Source organism: Salvia splendens, chromosome 18 (assembly GCF_004379255.2).
Source record: "Salvia splendens isolate huo1 chromosome 18, SspV2, whole genome shotgun sequence".
Taxonomy (NCBI): domain Eukaryota; kingdom Viridiplantae; phylum Streptophyta; class Magnoliopsida; order Lamiales; family Lamiaceae; genus Salvia; species Salvia splendens.
The window spans coordinates 758,570-782,124 of record NC_056049.1 but is presented as its reverse complement, the minus strand read 5'-3'; the positions used below and the strand labels follow the sequence as shown (position 1 = coordinate 782,124).

The following is a 23,555-nucleotide window of genomic DNA, read 5'->3' as shown; positions in this document are numbered from 1 at the left end:
CTAATTCTTACAGTGATGTGAAAGCTGCCATTAAGTATTGCAGAGACTCTGCCCCTTTGGACTTGATCATTAGCTCCCTAAAATCTAAAGAACTTGAATTAAGGGAAATGGCGGCTGATAAAAATACTTTTAATAAGGCTCTGAATGTCAGAGATAGACCTAAATCCAGAGGGGGAATGAATCTAATAGTGGATCTGGTAACAACTCTAATTCAAAGAAAAAGGACTGGTCTGATCCCTACACTCAGCAAAGTTATTATTAACATCATTACAGAAATTAAACTCAAGTTACTAAACTTTAATAAATCTCCAAAATTTAAAATATCATTATAATCTTAGAACAATGTGGAATAATAAATTAATGAATCAATAATATAATTAAAGCTCTCTAATACAAATTCTTGATTCTCAAATCCAACTAAGAAATACTTAATATTTATTTTATAAAATTGTTATTTTCACATAAATTACTAAAATATATCTAAAAAGTTTCAAAATTAGAGTCCCTCACTCCACTATGTAGATGTAGCTCGTCCAATGCATAAAACGATCCATTAAATCGATTATTTGAGACGAATGGATTAGTATAACATAAAAGAACATGATCAGAGTTGTTGGGTCACTAAAAAAACATGTTTATGCATAAAAATTGTTATCTTTCCATGATCAAAACCGACCTTTGCAATAAATTATATCCACTTTTTTGCAGTTGGTCCTATCTCAAAATAGTGACCATTATTTATTACATAACCACACACCAATTGTATTTGTATATAAGTTGCTTCTGAATTTACTTAGTATGCTAATTTTTTAAAACGTGTAAGCAAAAGGAGAGATTGCTTAAGACACCGCCAACTGAAAAGCCCATCGCCCTACGCCTTTTTGACAGCGACAATCCGTCGTCGTTTCGTCATCTTCCTATTTTCGTGGCTTCCAAAATATTCTTTGTTTCATCACAATCCCACTTTTTTCTCTTTATATATAAACCGATACCAAAAACTTCGTTTTGTGACACATTTAATTTGTGCATGATCACGAAATTAATGGGAGAAATCCTTACATTATTATTTTTGTGTGTGTTGGTTGTGGAGTCTCAGTCGATTAGCAGAGATGATTTTCCAGATAGATTTGTTTTTGGAACTGCTTCTTCAGCTTACCAGGTTTGATATATGTTAAATTCTCTAAATTCTATCTCACGTCGACTTGGTGAAAATCCCATATAATTTATATAAGTGTGGATAACTTTCCCCCGTATAAGGCTTTTTAAGGGGGGTGTGACCCATTTCTAATATGGTATCAGAGCGGACCCAAGTCGATGATGGTTTTCTCTTTATATCTTATAACTATCTCACGAGTGGAAGATGAGACCAGATTTAAGAGTTTTAACAATATATACATATATGTTTGTGCGAGAAATGGAGAAATAAATTTGTTTTATTAGGTGCTTGTATATTCTAAATTTCGAGTTTGAAATTTCGAAATAATAATTTTTCCTGTGTTTTGTTTTGATGAGATGAAGGCGTGCGAGAAATGGAGAAATAAATTTGTTTTATTAGGTGCTTGTATATTCTGAATTTCGAGTTTGAAATTTCGAAATAATAAATTTTCCTATGTTTTGTTTTGATGAGATGAGGGCCAATTTTGTACAATGATTCACGTAAAATATCAAAAATTCAGCCATGTTATATGAATAGAAGCCAAACATTATAAGTGAGAGTTTCTTGTGTTTGTGATTGGATATGGTGATGTTTATTAGTTTGAAGGAGCTGCAAATGAAGGGGATAAAGGGGAAAGCATATGGGATACATTCACTAGGAAACCAGGTTGGTGATCTCTCTCTCTCTCTCTGACTGAGTAAAAGTTAAGTGGTTTGGACATAATGTCACATGTTATGTTAAGTAAGTCAATTTACAATTGTAAAAAATTATACTCCCTCCGTCCCGCACTACTCGCACCTTTCCTTTTGGGCACGGAGATTAAGGAATAAGTGATAGACAAAGTCAACAATTACGGCTATAGGTATAAATTGTTACTAAAAATGGAAAGAGTGCAAATAACTTGGGACGCACAGAAAGAAAATAAGTGAAGTAGTGCGGGACTGAGGGAGTATATCTTTTTTTATCGATTTATGTGATTATGACTGATTGGTGACAACACATGACAATATCTTCGAACCCTCGTGAATGAGTTAACAAATAATAACATTATGTTTTCATCGGAAAAATAGGGAGAATATTGGATTTCAGCAATGCAGACACTGCGGTTGATCAATATCATCGGTTCAAGGTAGTTTTTTTTTATTATAAGTTTTAATGCCATTTTAATTTTAAGAACAAATTCTGATCTTGCATATCAAGTTTGATGTTATTAATGAGGCCAGATTTTTAGTGGCATGTTGGCATAATGAGGCAATCTAACTCGCTTGCAAAGTCAGATAAAATTAAGAATTTACTAATTAATCAAGTTTGGTTATACTTGACCTTTAAATAATCAGTTTATAGGATAGAAGATGACGATGTAAAGAATCTTTGATTTTGATAAGTTTCAAGGGCGAAAATGTTGAGATAGAATATTGAGGAGGATAAGAATGCCAGCACAATGACAAAATGTATACACTATCTCTTAAACTAATGGAAATATTTTTTTATTCAATATAGTACATTCATCCATGAATAATAGAAAGATATATTTATTATACATAAATAGAGATTAATTTTGAAGAATAAAATAAATATAGGAAAATATGACTCTTACTTTTTGTGGATGTATACAATACAATACTATACTAAAGAATTTAGTCAATTAATGATCTTGAATTTGGTTTGGATGATGCATCAACCTCGTATATGTGACAGAGTGACATAGATTTGATGGCGGATTTAGGAATGGATGCTTATAGATTCTCCATATCTTGGTCTAGAATCTTGCCTAGTAAGAATCTAATCTCAAAATCACTTTTTGATAGTAAAAACATTATTTTCCCACCTAACAATAAATTCGCAGATGGAACAGGTGAACCAAATCCTCAAGGGATAGCTTATTACAACAATCTCATCGATTCATTGATAAAAAAAGGTTCAATTAAAATTTAATTAATTTCTAAATTTTCTTACATGCATACTTAGATCTAAATAAAACAATTTTTGATGTAAGGAATCCAGCCTTATGCGACTTTGTACCATTGGGATCTTCCACAAATGCTAGAAGATGCATATGGGGGACTACTAAGCAATCTAGTAGTGTATGTCACCTTTTCTCGAATAATTATATTTTACACATACGTATAAAACTGTTTTAGTGCGTACCTTAGCATCATCCATAAATTTTGGTGCAGACATGATTTTGAGAAGTATGCATATATATGTTTCAAAGAATTTGGTGATAGAGTGAAGCATTGGATGACTTTCAATGAGCCTCATGGCATTGCAATGCAAGGTTATAATTTTGGTGTTCAAGCACCAGGAAGATGCTCCATTCTTGGACATCTAATCTGCAAAGCCGGAGAATCTTCTGTTGAACCCTACGTTGTAGCGCATAATGTTCTGCTTTCTCATGCCGCGGCTTATCGCACCTATCACACCAATTTCAAGGTACTTTCACTTGCATCTTCGATCAAAACTCCTCCATCCCATTAGCGTTGAAGCATTTCTTTTGAGCACGGAAATTAAGACATACATTTTTATTTCATGGACAGATAGGATTTTAATTTTGGACCTTAACCATTTTAATAAATGTGATTTTTCCTCCAGAAAAATCAAAAAGGTATGGTGGGGATAGTATTGGATTCCAAGTGGTACGAGCCAATTTCCGAGAGTGAAGAAGATGTAGATGCTGCCAAAAGAGCCTTAGATTTCGGACTTGGATGGTAACAAATTCACCACTCGTGATCCCTCCTTCCCAAGTTAATCGATTCATATTTCTTTTCAAAATTCCAAAGTTAAATGAGTCATTTCCTCATTCATGTCATTTATTCATTTTATTCTCAGACTTACCTTATTCTCTTTCTACTTTAACTCATAAAACACTATTTTTTCAAACTCGTGCTGAAAAAATATCTTGACCAACTTGGGACTTTAATAAGAAGAACATTAAAAATTTGATGGTAATTTTAATAAATTGGTGTGACATAATTAAATTAAAGTTGGGAAATCTAAATCAGGTTCCTTGATCCACTTCTACTTGGGAAATATCCTCTTTCAATGCAGAAGTTGGTGGGTGAGAGGCTACCTAAAATCGGACCCAAGGTGTCCCAATTCCTTAAGGGGACCCTTGATTTCATTGGTATAAATCACTACACAACGTTGTATGTGCGCAATGATAGGATGCGGCTTGCTAAGCTCATTTTGCAGGACGCGTCCACGGATTCAGCCATCATTACATCTCGTGAGATGCTAAACGACGTCGTTTTTACTCTTAATTTGCTACTTGTTGACACGGGAACTAATCTTATTTGTTTGTGTCCAATTCAGATTCGAAGCACGGAGTTAAAATTGGAGATCGGGTAAGAGAACCCATATCCTAAACTTTGAAGGTCGCATCATACGCGAACTAAAACTTTTGCGTTCAGACATTGACCAATATACCACTAGACCAACGCAACAATATTTTTTAATTTATGATTTTCTTGTTTTCAGGCAGCGTCGAGTTGGCTATATATCGTTCCATGGGGTATACGTAGTCTTGCAAACTACATCAAAGACAAATATGGGAATCCACCAGTAATAATTACTGAAAATGGTAAATACATAAATAAATTAAATAAGAATAGTAAGGTGTTTGTGATGGTCTATATATAATTGGATAATTATCTCTGCAGTTACGAAATTTAAGCATCTTATGATTTTGCAGGAATGGATGATCCCAATAATTTTTTAGTATCATTAGAGAAGGCCTTACAAGATGATAAGAGAGTAAATTATCATAGGGACTATCTCTTAAACCTCTCTGCTGCAATAAGGTACGAGTACTAATTTGAGACCATATTTATAAATTATTGAACGTCAATCAAATTCTGATTTTACAATCATTGAACTTTCAATCCAATTTTCATAAAGAGGCTAGCTTGATTCTAGCCAAAATTTCAATCAATTTTAGTCGAAAACGAGACGTTGGGCTAACGATTCGAGCATGAATGAATATAGGCAAGATAAGTGTGACATTCGAGGCTATTTCGCGTGGTCACTGCTGGATAACTGGGAATGGAACATGGGCTACACAAAGAGGTTTGGGCTTTACTATGTTGACTTCAACAACAACCTCACAAGGATTCCCAAGTCCTCCGTCAACTGGTTTAGGCACATGTTGTCGCCACGACGACTGCGGATTCAGGAAATGAAACTCGTTGGATCGAATACAGTGAAGAAAGTCATTGACAGTGTCAGAAGGCATAGGCGACATGATGATCACCCCGAAGAATGAAGAATGAAATTGAACTTCAATCCCGAAAGGTCGGGGTGGAGCTGTCGCACCTTTGAATCAGTGACAACTCCAAATTCCTAATTTAATAGAGCTTTTCGGCCCATATGGGCGGGGTAGAGTCCAACCCCATTTGGACATGTTGTTATGTCACTAAGAACCATACATGTATACAACAATGTTTTTAAACCAATTCTTATAGTTGTATAATTCATATTCAAGACCTTGATTTGTATAATGAGTATATATTAGCTGGTCATAAATATTTACTAACATTTAATTTTATTATTATACTAATTAAATGGGTGTAATGAGTGAAAATGTAGCTTATATATAAGGATGTAGTAACATGTAAGTTTTGTAGAACATTTTTTTGGGCCTAATGAATATAAGTTTAAACATAGATGTTGGATACATGTTTGGGCCTTTGGGCAACCCCGAATTAGATTTTAGCACGTATCTAAGACAATTAAATTTTCCAATTTGCAATAAATTGTTTATAAGAAGCTAGTTTCTTATGATATTTCCAATTTGAACATATATTCTTAATTGTGTTAACTTTGATCTCATACACATACATCCTAAAAAGCTAGTTTCTTATGATATTTTATGGTCTTATATAATTGTTTATAGGAAGTATATAATTTTTTTCAAAACAAAACATGCGGAGTTAAATACAGTGAACAAAGTCATGCCAAAATAGTGAAATACTGTGGTGCATCAATTATCATCAATTTTTTTTCTTTTTACTCTCATGAGTTGTTGGTGAGATCAATCATATCCGATCTCATCTAAATCCAACATTGTATATGAACTTCTTTTATTCATTTTTACTATTTAATGTTGTTAAGAGTACTAATTTCTATATTCAGTGCTTTCTCCAATGCAATAAAAAAGGCCATGATTATTTTTATATAAATATTTTTTTACTTCATGATTGAAAAGGATGATCATTGGCCAGTGGCTCTAGTCTCATTAATTAGAGCTTGAAATAGTAGGAATTTTTATATTAAAAAAGATGCCTAAATATGGACTTTTGACATAAATATGAAACAAACCATTTAATTGAATTAATATCTACACTGAATAAAAAGGTTGGTAGTATGGCAAATGCTATTTATTTGGAATTAAGAAAAGAGATCAAGCAAGGCGGGTATAATTATAAATAGGGCAAACTGCCTTAAAAGTCATGAACTTTTGTCAAATTCCGGTTTTTCCTATGAACAAAAACATTGGAGTATAATGTCACAAACTTTGTAATCAGTCGTCGTTTCTCCATGGTGGGTTTTCCGGCTACGAAGGCAGCTGACGTGTCTTTTTAAGTTGATGTGGCTGCTGAGTGTGTGTTGACTGGATGACGTGGATCACAAATTAAGCTAACATGTCTTTATCATGCCTCCACCACCATTCCTCCTCCCTACTATCTTCCTCATCTTCCTCACATCCGTCGCCGCCACCACCAACGCCCAGCACAACAAATCCCGGCCCCGACTGCATAGAATGCACGCATTAGCTACTCCAGCAACACGCATGAATCGCAGGATCGACGCAGCTGGAGAGAACTTTCGGCTAGAGATGCCCACCGGTTCCGGTTCGGTTCCGAACCGGAACCGTGGCAATTTTCCCGAACCGGAACCGTCGCAATTCGGGTCGCGGTCCGGTTCAGGTTCAACATATTCCGAACCGGAACCGTCACCGAACCGGCGGTTCGGGACGGTTTGGAACCGGCGGAACCGCCGGTTCGGGCGCGTATATCAAGGCATCGGGGATGGGGCCGACGGCGGCAGCTTTTCAGCTGCAAAACCGGCCGGTTTCGGCGGTTTTTTGGCGGTTAACCGTGAAAACCGGCGGTTTTGCCCGGAAACCGGCGGTTCTGGCAAAACCGCCGGTTTTCCGAAAATTCAAATTTTTTTTTCAAATTCAAATTCTTCCATAAGAGTTTCTCTCTTCAATCTCCCAATTCTCTCTCTTTGTCTCCAATTTCTCATTTGTGCTATCGTGCTTCCATTTAATTACGCAAGCGCTACTCTTATTACGCATTGTTATACACTTATACTTGTTCCTGTAGTTCTATAAGTTGTCTTTCTTTCTCAATTGCTAAAACAAAAAAATATATATTATTCCATATTTCTACATTTCTACATAGCAATATGTCATCATCCCGAGAACTACGTGGGCTTTGATTCCTCAATAAAATTGTGGATACGTAGGCAACTCAACTTAAATTTGAAAAGTTTAACTTTGAAAGTTTAAGTTGAGCTCAAGCCCTTTTCAAATCCCCCCCATTTCATGTTTTTTTATTTACGTTCCCGAGTCCGACGACACTTGTAAATTATATTACATTGTTGTATGTTGTATACTTGTAGTTGTAGTTGTAGATGTATATGTATTGTAAATTGTAATGTATCGTTGTCCGTTACAACTCAAACTCAATAAAATTGATATCATTTTCTCCTTATTCGTCGTATTTCTATTTGAATTATACATTGTCTTGTACTCTTGTTTCAAATTGTTGTATAAATCCAAATTTCAAATTAAAAAAAAAATCGAACCGCGAAACCGCCGGTTCCGAACCGAAACCGCCTAAACCGGCGGTTCCGAACCGGAACCGGAACCGCCGGTTTTCGAACCGGAACCGGAACCGTGAAATAGCCTCACGGTCCGGTTCCGGTTCCGCCTTCGACCAAACCGGAACCGGCGGTTCCGAACCGGAACCGTCCGGTTCCGAACCGTGGGCAGCACTACTTTCGGCAACTCCGACAGGAACAGCTCGAGCTCGGCAACTCCAACCGGAAAAGCTTGAGCTCCTTTTTCTGCGAGGTCACGAAGATCCAGTATTCCTTCACCGCCATTCTGTGGCAGAATCCCCTCAATTTCATCAGCAAACCCTCGGCATTGTCGACCTCCGCGTCGTCGCCGGAGAAAGAGATCGACAACACGCACGCCCACCCCAAATCATGCTATTGCTCGCGCTGCTCGCCACCGGGAATACCTCAAAGATCGCCTCCAGCACTATTCGCAGGATCCACGCAGCCGGAGAGGGATTTCGGCAACTCCGACTGGAATAGCTCGAGCTCCTTCTTCAACGAGGTCATCAAGATCCAGAATTCCTTCGTCGCCATTCTGCGGCAGAATCCCTTCAATTTCATCACCAAACCCTCCGAATAGTCAACCTCCTCCTCCGCACCGTCGACCTCCACCTCCTCCTCCTCCTTTGTGCCGTCGACGGAGAATGAGCTTCCAACAGAGAGAGCAACTCGTCATCAGTGACGTCTATGGATATTTCTTGAAACAACGTCGTTTTGACTATGGAAAATGACATCCATGAATTTCCGGCGTTCTCCACGCCATTTTAGGCTTGCCACGTACTCAAGATTTCAACCGGAAAACTACAGGGTCGGCTCAAATGGGAAATACTACCAACCCGGTAAAGTTCGTGACATTATACGCCAATTTTTTAGTTCGTGGGAAAAACCGGAATTTTGCAAAAGTTCATTACTTTTAAGGCAGTTTGCCCTTATAAATACACCATTAATATTAGCTAATAGGAGTAATAAATATTTTTTTTTAAAATATTTTTTACATAGTACTATCATAATATCATGATTAACATTTATAACATACATATAAAATTTTATAAAAATCATAGATATAGGTTTTAAAACCTATATATAAAACCTTATTGTCAAATATTTCGCCTTGCTCACTTCATATATAAACTTGCTCAACATATCTAGGTAGATTATTCAATAAATAAATTAATAAATTCCACCAATATTTATCCCACCGAAAGAATAATTAGAATTTTGCATAAAGTCAAATCGCTTCGCTAATTTTTTGCATCTATTAAACATTGATTTCTTATTTATCTTGTGTTATATATTATACTAAATCATAATACCATTTGAACTATTAATTGAAAGAGAAGTGTCGTACTAAATTTTTTTTATAAATCAAAATTCTCAAACCACCTAAAAGGCGAGATTTTTGATTTATTAAAAAAAATAGTACGACACTTCTCTTTCAATTAATAGTTTGGTAGTATAATTTAAATTGTGTGATCATCATCACATCATTTTATGTTATTCTATTAACTGAAATTGCGTTTCCGATCATCTACTAAAATTACAACTTCATATGAAGTTCGATGGGAAAGTGGTCTATTAAACCATGAACTTTGTCTAAAATTTGGTATTTATCATGAACTTTAAAATTAGTATTTAATACCACAAACTTTGCACTTTATTTGGTATTTCTCACGGCATGTCTATTACTATATTTGACTAACTTACTAGGCCTTTTTTTATCATACTTGACACAATTAAATCAATGTGGTTTTCAACGTGACTTTTTATCCTACATGTTATGAACTTAAAAAGTGGTTTAAAATATCATAAATCGTATCACGGTTGCCTACGTAAAATAAAATTTTGATGAAAATATCTTATTTGAGTGAGTTTGGGAAATACTACACAAAATGCAAAGTTTTTGATATTTTAGACTAATTTCAAAGTTCATGGGAAATACCAAATTTTATGCAAAGTTCATGATTTTAGAGATAATATCATAAGTTCGATTAAAAAAAGAATAGTTCATTAGAATATTTTCAGAAAAAGGAAAATATGAGTCATATTAAATATCCGTCCAACTAATAGTCTATTAAATTTTCATTTTGATGAAAATTATTCTATTTCCATTTTTTCTATAACATAATTTGACACGTTTTTTTCTTCTATCATATTTTTTTCCGCTCTTTGAAATTATCATACTACTAAGGGTGTCCACTATGGGACCGCCGCGGCTATAGCCCCAGTGGGGGCGATCTCGGGGCACCTTATAGTGGAGGCGACGTCCACCCCGTGGCGGACGAAAAAAGAGGGGGCGGATGGTCATGCGGCGAGGGAGGGGCGAGGACGAGCCGGTCGGCCTTTCGGCGCGCCGGCCTATAGTGCGCCGGCGATAGGCGAGCCAGCGCCCCCTCGATTTTATTTAATTTTTTTTTAAAAAAATTAACTCTATAAATACCACTCCTCCACCACCCATTTTTTCACTATTTTCACACACTCTTCCTTCATTCACTATCTGCACTTTCACTCTAAAAAAATCCACGGTGGAGACGACGAATCACCCGGCTCGCAGGAATCAGGCTATGGCGGCAATCCTTCACAGTCGTCGGGATATGGCGGCTATCCTTCTCACCCGTCGGAATATGGCGGGTCTCCGTCCCAGCCGTAGATTTGGAGTCAATCTCCCCCGCCGTGGGCATCGAGTCCACACCTTCCTCCATCTTAGTCGTGGAGGTCTTCTCTCACGCCCCAACCTTTTCAGCGGAATCTGAGTCGCTCGGCGTTTGGAGATTACAGACCCAACCTCGACGCACTTAACTAGCCGCGTCCGGAGTCCCCTTTTCTATCCAGCCAATCTTCTTACACCGAAGCAGCTCAAGACGCACTGGATACCATGATGGGTCTGCTCAGTTCCGGCGTCTCGGATATGCCTGCAGCACGGGTGGAAATGCCTGTTCCGACCCGAAGCAGTGCAGGTGGCGGTGGCGGTAGGGGCGGCGGTGGCGGTGGCGAGGGCAGCGACGGTGGCGGCTCGGGCAGTGGCGGTGGCGAGGGCAGCGGCGTCGGCAGTGGCGATGGCTCGCGCTCCAAACGGGGCACGCTCTACACTAAAGGGGAGTCCATTGCCGTGGCGAGGGCGTGGGATGCCATCACATCAGGCCCCATAGTGGGCACCGATCAGACCAAGGGGAGCTTTTGGAGGCGCGTCCTGATGGCATACAACGAGTTCAAACCTCGCGGCGCCCGAGAGCGCGACCCGGAACAGATCCGCAAAAAAGTGGTCTAGGATTCTGCCGGCTACCAAGCGGTTCGCGAGCATATACCAGAACAACTTGCTCCACGCTGAGAGTGGCCGAAGCGAAGCAGATGTGAAGGCACTGTCGATGGGCCAATACAACACGGAGGGCTGGCCGAAGTTCACAATGTGGGAGGAGTATCTAATTCTCGAGCATTGTCTGAAATTCAAGGCCATCTGCTCGCAAGAGGTCGATGGAGCTCCTGGGCCGAAGCGTACAAGACACAACATTGCCGGGGACTACTGCAGCGGAAGCGGCTCGCAATCGTTCAAGCAGAACGACGAGCAAGTCGAAGAGCCCGCCCCAACACACACTAGACGAGGACGGCCCCCGGGACAACTGGCCTCTATCCGCAACGCCAGAGGGGCTAGAAGTTCCTCTTGCCACTCGTACGCCTCGTCTGGATCGCGCATCCCGCAGCCTGCCCCAATCCCGCATCCCATGGTTCCTGGTCCCCACGAGGTCTTGAGGGAGAACCTAGATGTGCAGTTGATGCAACAACTGCAGGACGTTTGCAGCAAATACCTTGCCACCGACGACCCGTACATCAAGAATATATACCAGAAGCTCATAACTCGGATTCAGCGTCGTGTAGGGTTGGCTGATGAGGCTCCTGGGGCAACGGCGGCCGGCAGCAGCGAGGGAGGCGAAGAAGAAGATGAGGAAGCCGACTCCGACACCGAGTAGACAGTGACGGAGTTTTTATTTGTATTTTATTTTAAATATTCATTGTATAATTTTAAAATTTTCAATACAATGAATATTCGGTCCCAATTAGCTCGTTTTCTAATTATTTACATTGCGATGATTTTAATTATACTTGATTGAAACTAAAAATATTTTAAAATAAAAATTGATTATAAAATTTGGGGGCTATTGGAAGTGTCTACCATAGTAGCGGAAACAAAAAATTGGGGTTGTGGACAAAAAATTTGGGGCTGTAAAAAAAAGGGGCGGAGCTATTGGAGTGTCCACCTCAGACACTCTAATAACACTTTAATTATTTTTATTCATTCTTATTTTGTCAATTTTATAATAATTATATGACAAGTGACATCACACTTTCAATACCCTACCAATTGTACTATTGATAGTGCATGATTATATGGATTTTTAAATAGTGAATTCTAAATATTGCTAATACGTTAACAGGTCACTTTGATCCCTAACATGAATTGAATATAGTTTATATCTACCTAGCTATAGTCCATTTTAATGAGGTCTCACAAAAGATTAGGGCTAAGAGTAGTCAACTATTCTTTTGATCCAATTTATTATAAATATGTTGACTGTTTCCTCAATACATAATTAAAATTACATGTGGCAGTCATCCCATATCTCATCTATATTCTTCTTAATCCAATTTCATACTTCTCTCTCTCCATCCACACACTACTACACGTGTACGTGCCAAAAAACGTTTTATACACAAGCTGCATTAATTAAAGTTCGGTTGTTAATTGTTAGATACTTAGATAAATACAGGACTCTATAGTTTAATTTAATTTACATTCCATTAATTCTTCTTTTATTTTCTTGAAGTCGGCCAGCAAAATGTGTAGACCAATAACATCGTCGACTATAATTAACCCAAATATAAAATGTAACAATACTATATATAAAGGCTATTTTGCTCATTTGAGAAAAAACTTACATGTATATATCCTCATATTCACAAAGTTGAAGACCTAGACTTGATGGTGTGTTTTTGTTTCTTGGTGGATCAAAAGAGCGTGGTGCGGCGGAGCAAGCCGGCGGCGGGGACGTGCTCGAGGTGTCGGCACGGGGCGACGGTGGCGGAGATGAAGACGTCGACTAGGTTTTGTTACATCCCCTTTTATATCAAGTCATGGAAGGCGATCATGTGCAGTTTTTGTGGGCGTATTCTCAAATCGTACCGATGAATTAATTCATCATCATGTATGTATTTATAGCTTTATATACATAGGAGAATTTAATTTAAGGGCTCTTTTTTGGTTTGTGAATCTCGATGGTTTTGTTTTTGGAAAGAAGAAGTTAAAATATGGTGTGTACGGATGTCGTTATTATTGAAGCTATCGAGATATTTTCGTTTCTTATTTGAAGACTTCTTTATTTAGTACACACCCTTCATTTCGAATCATTCCCTCTTTACCAAAGTTAATCGATGCATTGCTTTTGCGTGATATAAGAAAGTATAGTGTTTAATGAGTTAACTGAAAAGATTAACTTGAGGCAAAGGGAATAGCCGGAAAATCATAAAGTTTTATTTGTTCGCAATTATTTCCTAGACATTTTTTTTTGGAATTGTGACTGATACGGTAGCAAAAAAATCATAGGATCATTGAGCCTTTGAGTTAAACGATATATAGAATACAATCTCTGTTTGATTGAAAAATATCAACAATATATTATAGACTTGGTTTCTTAGCCGTAGGATCATTGAGAACTAATTCAAACATCAAGACCTTTTCAAATGATTATTAAAATCGTGGGAATTTGACTAAATTTCATGATTTTTTTGGCAATTTGGCCTGTTCAAAAAGACAAACATGACCCATTATTATTTCCGTGAACTAGTATAGTATTCCATCCGTTCCTTGTTAATAGAGACATTTCTTTTCGTTACGGAGTTTAAAAATAGTGTGTAAAATAGATGCTGAATAAATTCAGTAAGAGAGAATAAAGTAGGAGAGATGAAGGAAGAATAAAGTAAAAAATTGAAATACTTTTTGCCAAAAATTGAAATGACACAATTAACTTAAAACTTCTCAAAATAGAAAAATGATTTTAACATGGAATGGAGGGCGTACAAAACAATAAAAAGGAGACTGTACACTCTCCATTTACAAAATATTCTATTAAACATTTATCGAAACTAGTGTGATACCAGTAGTAATTATATATGCAAAATAATGACTAAAAAATATACTATGTATGCCAAATTCATTGATTTAAATTAAGTAAGTTTTGAAAAAAAATTGTATGCTTCTAGATGATCTATATATTCTCTTAATTAAATTAGTTGAGTTAGGTTAAATATATCCCTGACATGGCATGAGAATAGCCAGGTATTATTCTAAGCTAAACCCATGCTTGCCCAAATTCGTATTCACCATTAATTAGTACTTCAAAATATTCTTTTTAATTTAATTTTTATCCTCTAATTTTATTTATTTTTCAATTATACACTATATACTCCGCAAAAGATAATTTTAAAACCTTATGCATAAAATTTAGGTTAATTATTAGATCATGGCGTCACGCAGAAAATTTGCGTTTAAAAATGACGCGACATAGCTAGAGCTTAATGGTGATTTAACACATTCAACGATAAAAATGACAGCATGAAATGATAGTCGATTCACATCTTAAACAATTTATGGGTGCTTACATCTCAACTCCAAACTCGCACATGAATGATTGAGATTTGATATACTACTATAAATTAAAAGACATGGGACATTAATGAAACACATTAAAACATGGATATAATTCAATATCAAAACATAGCAATATAAATTGTAACTATCTCTCATTTTTACACACAACCCCAACATATGTGAATCAATAATACATTTTGTATATATCAATATACATATTTAGTTCCTAAAAACTGTTGTACCCCAAGATAAAATATTATTTGGGGTATTAAAATTAGTTATGCTTATAATTATTCCTAGAATATTGTTGGGGGTATTAAAATAAATGCATGAGTTTAAGTATATACAAGTTGATGTCCAAGGTTAATCGTCAAATGCATATATAAAGCTCTCGCTAATCTCTAGGACGAATTATTGAGGAAGTAATATAAGATTTTAACCTTCAATTTTTAGGATATTTATTATGTTGCTTTTTATGAATTTTAATATAATTATTTGTGAATGTATATTTTTATTGATATGTGAACATAAATTTAAAAGTAATACTCCCTCCATCCCCACTTTAGGAGTCTTATTTGAGTTCGGCACGAGCTTTAAGAACTGCAAATAACACTTGGTCAAAAAAGATAGTGAAATGTGAGTCATACTTTTATATATTAGTTTTATAATAAAATATGCGTGAAAAAAGTTAGTGGAATGTAATACAAATTATCATTAATGAAATATTTCAACATGGACTCCTAAGTAGGACACATAAAAATAGTAAAGTGGGACTCCGAAAGTGGAACGAAGGGAGTACGAAATACTACTTCCTCAATCCACTAACTCTACTTTCACTACTTTTTTTCTTTATCTCTCTTACTTTACTCATTTTTTTTCTTTTCCTCTCTCTTACTTTATCAATTCGCTGTTACAAATGTTTCTATTTTTCGAATATAGAGGGAGTAAGAGAGATAAAAAAGAATAAAATAGTTAATTAAATAAAATAAAAATGATCAAATATTTTATTTTTTGGTAAAATAAAAAATGATTAAAATTTACTGGGATTGAAATGAAAAATACGACTCAAACTCAAAGTTTGGTGAAGCAAGGGACTACACTACAGACTACAGTAAATTAAAAATGAATCAATAGTGCCAAATGGCACTATAGTCATGATTTAGCAATCACTAGCTTCATTGTTGAATTTGAAAGTAAACTAAATTTCTTCTCGATTTCTCCACCTTCACCATTCACCACGTTTTTAATGTAAGCCTTCTCTTACTTTCTCTCTCTCTCTCTCTCTAGTTTTTTCTATTTCTGGATTCTGATTTCTACTTCATTGAATTTATGTTGTTTTTTATTCTGACTTGAGGTTGAAGGCGTTATCTGTGTGGATGTTAGCTAAGCAATTTTTCTCATCTTAGATTTGAATTGATTATGCTCAATCCAAATTATAATTACAAAGTTAGAGAGGATCTGTAGCAATTTCCCGGACTCGTAAAGTAAGATTATGTTGTTTGATTGGATTCGTAGGATTTTCAGTTTATTTCTGAGGTTTTTTACTGCTTTCCATTTTGCCGGGGATTGTTTGGATTGAGGTGCTTTTTGGATATAGAAATAAGAACTCACAAATAATTAAATCCTGAAATTAGTATGTTGATTGTTATTAGATTGTTTGATAAATTGCAAGAAATTTGTGAATCAATTATGCTATTTCCCTTTTTGAGCTCCTTCAGCTACCTTGAATCTGCAAATTTTTGGTCAATCCCAAGACTTCAAAAAAAAAGGGCTGAATTTCTAATAACTTTCACATTTTTCTCAAATCCGAACATTTTGTCATCAGTATTCTTTGTCTAACACATAATACATAATTTCTCCCAAATCCAAGATCACGGGGCAATTGAGAAAATGTCAAAGTTATGATATAATCGCTAGTTTGGTAAGTTGTGGGTGTGATCAGAGATTAGGTGGTTTTTCCTGCAATTTGCCCTTGAATTCAATACTAGTTATAGCATTAGCAGATGCTCTACTTATTGAAAAACAGGGAAAGAACCAAGTTATGTTTCATGTTTAAGAATTTTACTATACATTCTCTTTTCTACGCAATCTGCTGAGTTATAAAGCCTATATATGTCTTCTTATATGAATAAGCGTGCCTCAGAACAATAAGTTGTGGATATTGAAGTATTGAGAAGCTAAATACCAAATAATCTATAATGACATTTGAGGTTTGTCATGTCAATTTTGTGAATTTCTTAATGATTGTAACATCTAACACATTTTTATTTCATTGCTTTCGATATTAAACCTATGCACAGAGTTGATAGTAGTAACATTCTGTCAGCCAGCTAGAGATACCTCCACACCATGGATCGGGGAAAGTTTACACTGATGGGCTCGACCGTGTGTGTCATGCTCAGTTTGCACTTCTCGATACAGCTAGTGTCCCAACACTACCTCGCATGGAAGAAGCCCAAGGAGCAAAAGGCGATCATCATAATCGTCCTCATGGCTCCGTTATATGCTATTGACTCTTATGTTGGCCTGTTGGACATCAAAGGAAGTGAGACATTCTTCACTTTCTTGGATTCTGTTAAAGAATGTTATGAGGCTCTGGTAGGTTTGTCAACATTTGAGATTCAGTTGCTGTCTTAAGAATTTATGTTAACTTTATCTTCACTGGTAGGTCATGGCAAAGTTTTTGAGTTTGATGTACACCTACTTGAACATATCCATCAGCAAAAACATAGTTCCGGATGAAATCAAAGGACGAGAAATTCATCACTCGTTCCCAATGACTCTTTTCCAGGTACATCATTCGAAATTTACTTGGTACAGAAGAACATAAATGTGAAAATGGAAGGCTTTTTATGTAATAAAGGACTCAATTGTGTTATGGCTGAATTGAGAGCCCAAAATGAGGATTCATACGTTTATTACCGGAACAGATGAGGAAGTCCTAGGATTGTAAGGCTCTGCTATGGTTATAGAGTAATGCCCCTTTTGCCTTGTTCTTGATGAAGCATATGCTAATGCAGCAAACAAGGATCAACTGATAGATTTCAATATTTTTGTTTGAGATTGTTTCTTTTCTCTTTTTTCGTCAATCTGAATTCATGAAAGGAATGTCTCTACATGACTAAAGTCTAAATGTATGCCTATTTTGAATGCAGCCTCATACTGTTCGTTTGGACCACAAAAACCTTAAACTTCTCAAGGACTGGACGTTGCAATTTGTTGTGATCCGTCCTGTTTGCTCTGTCTTGATGATAACGTTTCAGCTTCTCGATATGTATCCTAGCTGGCTGAGCTGGACATTCACCATCATCTTGAATGTGTCTGTTTCACTGGCCCTGTACTCTCTTGTTGTGTTTTACCACGTTTTCGCAAAGGAGTTGGCACCTCACAAACCTCTTGCAAAATTCCTGTGTGTCAAAGGCATTGTCTTCTTCTGTTTCTGGCAGGTATGTTTCTCACAAACCAATTTATTATGCTAAGGAAAAGTGAAGTGAACGAGTGCTTATGTGTTTGTGTGAGATATGACCATTGTGATTGTCTTTCAAATCAAAACTATTACTCCCCTTCGTCTGCTAATAAAAGTCTTATTATGCTAGTTTGGTTTGTCCATCAATAAAAGTTTCATTTCACTTTTATTATAAATGGGAAGTAGGCCTTATATTTCATTAACTCATTTCCCTCAGATTTCATTATAAAATTATACTCTCTACGTCCATGAATTAATGTGTAATGTGTTAACGGAATGAGAATTCAATATTACCAAAAAACAAGTGAAATGGGAAATTTAAGTTAACATCCCAAAATGAGCGTTTATTGACGGATGGATGAAGTACATAAAAGTGAGACCTAAGTTCCACTAACTTTTTCTACTCATTTTATTCCACATTTCTTAAAACTTGTGTCGAAAAAAGTAAGACTCATTACTATCACTGGACAGAGGGAGTACTACGTATTGCTCCCTTGGTCCACCTATAGACATCTTAATTTTTGGAGGCTCCGGTTTTAAGAATTGTGAGTGGAAAAAATTAGTATGTGAAATGAGTCTTACTTTTCAATTCAAAGATTCAAGTTGGAAGCTAAAGTTCTTACATCTTTTTTCTTGGCTATATCTCTGTAATGTTTGTCTGTCTATTTGCAGGGAATCATGCTTGATATTCTTGTAGCAATTGGGGTAATAAAATCGAACCACTTCTGGCTGGACGTCGAGCATCTTCAGGAAGCGCTTCAGAATGCATTGGTGATTGTGGAGATGGTTTTCTTCTCCCTCCTCATGCAATACGCATATAGCGCTGAACCCTACCGCACCGGGTCGGTTTCGGTCAAGGCTGAAGAGAAGAAAAAAGAATAACGAGAGATGCTCGTTCGTGCGAACGTCTTAGGCTGCTGTTCCTTTTATATGGCAGCACCATGGTGTATTAATGCTCCGGCTCTACTTGTATTGTACGTTTAATAATAGCATGGCACCTTTCCGGCTTGATGTGTTTACGGTTATGGTTAGTACTTTAATTATTATATAGATGTGTAATCGATTATATCCAAGGACGGATGCATAAATTTGTTTTGGTAGGAGATATATATTCTAAATTTTCTAGGCAATAATTTTCTATGTTATGTTGTTATGATAAGTGCTTTTGCATACTGATTTAGACAAAATACCGAAAATTTGATGATGCTATAAGAAATTTATCATCCCGATTTTTTAGATTTTTGGATGGCTCAAGATTGGTGTGACGATGTGAGAATTGATTAACATGAAGATGTGTAGTAGTTTGATTTGAACTACTCTCTCTATTCGCCATTTAATAACATATTTTTGACTTAGCACGGGTTTGTAGCAAGACTTTAATATTAACTGAAGCAATAACCACATGAAATGTCAAATGAATCAATCATCAATAATTGTATAAAAACACAAATAAGAGTGAAATTTGATTAATTTAGAAGCAATATCCAATGGACATGTGAGAATTGGAAGCAAATCATTTTTTTCAAATTTAAAATCAATATTTTATAACTCAAAATGGGGGGAAAAAATAACGATCGAAAATGATATTATCTGTAATTTTTTATCATCAAATCCCAATATATTAGGCTATTAGTAGTACCGTAAGGAAACACACAGATATTTTATAATTTGGCTGTGCAGCAAGGAGAGCGATGGGACCATCGGAGGGCCGCCGATTCTCCGCCGCGAAACTAATAAACGCCGGCAAATTCGCCGTTGAATCCGCCTTAAGCCAAGGTTTCATATTTCCTTTCACCGATTTTATATTCGTCTTCAAACACTCATACGCATCGCTGTAAACGATGTGTTAATAATCAAATTCTCGTGCTTCTCTTCAGTTAGTTAGCTGTTATTCTCCTATTTTATGATGTCGAATGTTTATCTTTGGTTAAATTAATTCACTATTATCATTTCTACGGTTTATTTAATTGGATCTGTGCACTGAATGTTGAGCTGCATCTTATGGTTATTTAGCTAATTTTGCGATTTGATGTTGAATATCGAAATTAAGCTTATTAATCTGAATTTATAGGGATTGATTTCGATGTTATTTCTCCATATTTGATTACTCCTTACATAAGCCAAAAATCAGTGAGGATTAAGTTATTAAATATAGCTGAAACCACAAAAGGGCTAAATGCTGCGATATTTGTTAATTTGTTGGTTTAATTTTATAGATTAACCTTTGTTTTGTGATGTAAAAATGGTGGTGTGATTGCAGTGGGTTTGCAGTTATATGATATTGTTAAGGGACAGCCGAAGAAGAATCTTGTGATGGTGGAAGAGATGAATGACCGGCGGCAGCAAAGTAGAGCTCCAGCATTTAGACACGAGGACGAGGAAGAGCGTCTCAAACGCTTATTTGACGAGCCCCTGGAGAAGGCGGCACCGCCTAAGACAGAAGATAAGAGGAAGATTTTTATTCGTTCCCGTCTCTAGGTAGCTTATTGTGAGAACTACAAGGTTGGCCTCTACACAATTGACGACATGTATTAAAATGAAACACGAAGTTTACAGATAGCTTATTGTGAACTGTGGGAACTCTGCAGTAACTCTAGATTATCTGCAGTAACTCTAGATTTCTAGTATGAATGTACATCAATTAGGTTCATTCGATGATGAAGTGCGACTTAGTTGATATATATCTGTAAGATAATGGAGGAACTATTGATCCTCTTAAATTAATAAAAGGGGAAACATGACACAAAAATGAGTCGAATAATGTTAAGAGTGTTTTTAATTTAATGATTTCCAAACAGAACTTGATTCGAAGTTGTTATTCTTCAAGTGTGATTTTGTTGAAGAATGCTGTGTTTCTTACAAAAATGCTGTCGTTTCGTGCTCAACACCCTGATCCACAGTAGAGAATCTGCTCCCTGATAGCTATAACGGAGCGATTCACCTTTACATGTGAACACATCTAATATCAAAGGTTCAAGATTACAACAACGAGGCGCGCTTGCTTTTTACATAAAGGAGAGGTATACCCCAACTATTCACACCAATTCGCCACTTCGAAGCAACCTACATAGTTCAGCTTCCACTTGCCCAGACACTGTAACTTAAATCACTTGGTGAGTAGTTCTAGAAGATCAACGGAACTTTTCATATATGTAGGCCAGAGAAAAGCAACTCCAACTCCTCATCCTGTGATGAAGTCCTCTGCCAAGACAAACGAAGAAAAGCATGACCACTTCAATTAGAATGAATTTCAAGAGACATGCTCCATAAATAAGAAACACAAAGATGAGCGCATCAAAAATGCATATGTACCAGACTACCAGTAAGATTGTCATATACACATGGAAACAGTAGAAAATAAACCATGTCTAATTAGGATATACTGAAATTAACTGAATCAAATATGAGCAATCACCTTACAATTTTGGCAATGCTACTAGTACCATAATGCAAATGAATAACAAACTTTCAAGTTAATTATTATGACTGTCTGTTTAAAGCACGTGTCCTTAAGTAGCGGTATCATAATTATGGATACTTTCAAGAAGGCTTATATTAAAGTAGGATAAGATCTGTTGATATATGGTCAGCATAGATTGGATTTCATGTTTCCAAGAGAAAACTTTGTATTCAACAAAAAGATGGATTCACATGGAAATTGCATATTTGGATTGGACAATCATCAGAGACGGTATATCATAAATTCAGTATGTCCCATATCCTACGACATAAATGAATAAAACAAGAAGCACAGATACATAGCACTTCTGGTTCACAATATCGCACCCCTATGCCAAGATCTATAGCAGCATGAGAAACTTTTGAACTCCATAAAAAAAGCAAATATGAACTACTGAACAACTCAAGGAGTTCATTATTCCAGTTATAAGTGAGTGTAGACTCACTTAGTCAGAGATGATAGTGGGGATCTCTAGATCTTGTTCCCATAGTTATCTTACTTCTTTTACCTAATCAACTTGGGGTGTTTACTTTCAATGAAATATTTGTGTCCTCATTAATAGGATTTCTCCAATCCCACCTTTTCAATGGGATATGAACAAATCAAATTAGCTCAAATGATGGAAATTCACAAGAGTCTTGGGGTATCCCAAAGGCCCAATCCGTCTTAGTAAACAAGGAATTAGCTTATAGGGGTACTATTTTGATCTACCTAGACTAATGCTCAAAAGTAAACTGTCAATAAGTAGCATTTACTTTCATGATTGCTAATATACATGATTAAATATCTCCAATCCTTTCAATCCACCTTAGTAAACAATGGATTTTTAGCCTACACCGTTTTTTATCTATCCATGCTACTCCTAATCCTCAATAGTAAACGCACCCTCGGAGTTATAGTTGTAATCGGACTATGATGGATCGGGTAGAGCTTTGTTATCGAGCCCTAATTCCGAGTCTTGCTCTAATTATTTTAACTTCAGAGATTGTATAGCTGTGTATCAGAAAGACGAGTAGGCAGACTCTCTGCTCGGCCGGGAGGCACTCGAGACAAGTTCGTCTTTCTTCTCTTTCAATATCCATTCAATTCAAAGTTTTGTTTGAAGAAAATAGTGCTAACTACTCCAGAAATAACACACATCTCACAAAAATCAACCTGAGTCCCCAAATTTTCTAAACTAATTACTACCATCACAATCAGCAGATTGAAAATCTACAAACACCTGCTCCAAACCTACATAAATTGAAGACGGTAGCAGCACACATAAGCATCAAACTGAAACCCTAAATTTGAAAAAGTAATTAATCATTATAAATTTGGTGATAAGCATAATTGAGGTTGAGAGCAACCTGAAGGGAGAGAAGCTGATGGATTTTGTTGAGGACGCGCAAGCGGTGGGAGGCGTAAGAGCTATTGGGCGGCAGGCGCTGCATCTTCTTCATCTCCTCATTCAACCGCGCCTTCTTCTCATCATTCCCCATCTGCTTCCACCTCCCTCCCACGGGATCCAACCCGGATCCAGCTTGCTCCGGATTCATCTCAAACACTCAAACGCTGCCGCTAAACGAGGTTCAAAAACTCGAATGATATCACAAATGGATTGAACGCTCATTTTAGTAAATTACTTGAACAAGAGATTTATCTATTTTAATTGAATTTTCCAATCTATTTAATCACTCTTCATGTTGATTAAAACAGATTAACTATTAAATATTTATCTCCAAAATCAAATTAAAATAAAAATATTTACAGTGATTTGTTTTTGAAATATTAATGAAAATAATAAGCTAAGGAATAATAATACAAAAGAAAATTAACACAAGATAAAAGAAAAATGTTTAACCGTTATAGTAATATGGTAATATTATTTTATTATGTAATTCCAGTTTAATAAGGAATGAACTTGATCTTTTATATTTTTCATATATTGAGTAATTTCATTGCTGCCGCATTAATGATTTATACCTTATGATTATTTGTTTTTAAAAAG

At 36.3% G+C, this 23,555-nt stretch overlaps 4 protein-coding genes across 8 annotated transcripts; 3 read left to right on the top strand and 1 right to left on the bottom strand.

Moving 5' to 3' along the window:
• Nucleotides 1-982: 982 nt before the first annotated feature.
• Nucleotides 983-5,689, top strand: LOC121776121 (putative beta-glucosidase 41). Its single transcript, XM_042173264.1, has 13 exons — nucleotides 983-1,159; nucleotides 1,756-1,822; nucleotides 2,227-2,285; nucleotides 2,855-2,930; nucleotides 3,003-3,074; nucleotides 3,153-3,240; nucleotides 3,334-3,589; nucleotides 3,749-3,864; nucleotides 4,159-4,382; nucleotides 4,469-4,500; nucleotides 4,634-4,736; nucleotides 4,848-4,956; nucleotides 5,141-5,689. The coding sequence occupies exons 1-13, from the start codon at nucleotides 1,028-1,030 to the stop codon at nucleotides 5,415-5,417; spliced, it is 1,611 nt and encodes a 536-aa protein (XP_042029198.1). The 5' UTR covers nucleotides 983-1,027; the 3' UTR covers nucleotides 5,418-5,689.
• Nucleotides 5,690-15,749: 10,060 nt separating this feature from the next.
• Nucleotides 15,750-19,245, top strand: LOC121777986 (transmembrane protein 184C-like). 5 transcript variants are annotated; one of them, XM_042175334.1, is made up of 5 exons: nucleotides 15,750-15,887; nucleotides 16,940-17,237; nucleotides 17,308-17,430; nucleotides 17,795-18,085; nucleotides 18,778-19,245. In XM_042175334.1, exons 2-5 carry the CDS (start codon nucleotides 16,989-16,991, stop codon nucleotides 18,985-18,987), a joined length of 873 nt encoding a protein of 290 aa, XP_042031268.1. In that variant the 5' UTR covers nucleotides 15,750-15,887; nucleotides 16,940-16,988; the 3' UTR covers nucleotides 18,988-19,245. The 5 variants fall into 5 exon arrangements, with proteins under 5 accessions (XP_042031268.1, XP_042031271.1, XP_042031272.1 ...); XM_042175337.1 differs by having other exon boundaries at nucleotides 15,812-15,887; nucleotides 16,966-17,237; XM_042175338.1 differs by lacking the exon at nucleotides 15,750-15,887 and adding an exon at nucleotides 15,906-16,123 and having other exon boundaries at nucleotides 16,966-17,237.
• A 503-nt stretch (nucleotides 19,246-19,748) lies between these two features.
• LOC121776550 lies at nucleotides 19,749-20,854 on the top strand. The gene is made up of 2 exons (XM_042173733.1): nucleotides 19,749-19,881; nucleotides 20,366-20,854. Exons 1-2 carry the CDS (start codon nucleotides 19,797-19,799, stop codon nucleotides 20,581-20,583), a joined length of 303 nt encoding a protein of 100 aa, XP_042029667.1. The 5' UTR covers nucleotides 19,749-19,796; the 3' UTR covers nucleotides 20,584-20,854.
• On the bottom strand, nucleotides 20,855-23,182 carry LOC121776551. Its single transcript, XM_042173734.1, has 2 exons — nucleotides 22,915-23,182; nucleotides 20,855-21,306 (listed from the first exon to the last, which is right to left on the bottom strand). Exons 1-2 carry the CDS (start codon nucleotides 23,101-23,103, stop codon nucleotides 21,250-21,252), a joined length of 246 nt encoding a protein of 81 aa, XP_042029668.1. The 5' UTR covers nucleotides 23,104-23,182; the 3' UTR covers nucleotides 20,855-21,249.
• Between the last annotated feature and the right edge of the window lie 373 nt (nucleotides 23,183-23,555).

What these genes read in the sequence shown, in the direction of transcription:
- LOC121776121 (XM_042173264.1), top strand. Translation starts at nt 1,028, where the DNA reads ATGATCACGAAATTAATGGGAGAAATCCTTACATTATTATTTTTGTGT. An exon ending in TTGGTCTAGAATCTTGCCTA is followed by an intron (nt 2,931 to 3,002) that starts GTAAGAATCTAA and finishes ATAAATTCGCAG; the next exon opens with ATGGAACAGGTGAACCAAAT. An exon ending in AGTAATAATTACTGAAAATG is followed by an intron (nt 4,737 to 4,847) that starts GTAAATACATAA and finishes ATGATTTTGCAG; the next exon opens with GAATGGATGATCCCAATAAT.
- LOC121777986 (XM_042175334.1), top strand. Translation starts at nt 16,989, where the DNA reads ATGGATCGGGGAAAGTTTACACTGATGGGCTCGACCGTGTGTGTCATG. An exon ending in TCCCAATGACTCTTTTCCAG is followed by an intron (nt 17,431 to 17,794) that starts GTACATCATTCG and finishes TTTTGAATGCAG; the next exon opens with CCTCATACTGTTCGTTTGGA. An exon ending in TCTTCTTCTGTTTCTGGCAG is followed by an intron (nt 18,086 to 18,777) that starts GTATGTTTCTCA and finishes GTCTATTTGCAG; the next exon opens with GGAATCATGCTTGATATTCT.
- LOC121776550 (XM_042173733.1), top strand. Translation starts at nt 19,797, where the DNA reads ATGGGACCATCGGAGGGCCGCCGATTCTCCGCCGCGAAACTAATAAAC. An exon ending in TGAATCCGCCTTAAGCCAAG is followed by an intron (nt 19,882 to 20,365) that starts GTTTCATATTTC and finishes GTGTGATTGCAG; the next exon opens with TGGGTTTGCAGTTATATGAT.
- LOC121776551 (XM_042173734.1), bottom strand. Translation starts at nt 23,103, where the DNA reads ATGAATCCGGAGCAAGCTGGATCCGGGTTGGATCCCGTGGGAGGGAGG. An exon ending in ATCAGCTTCTCTCCCTTCAG is followed by an intron (nt 21,307 to 22,914) that starts GTTGCTCTCAAC and finishes TTGTCTTGGCAG; the next exon opens with AGGACTTCATCACAGGATGA.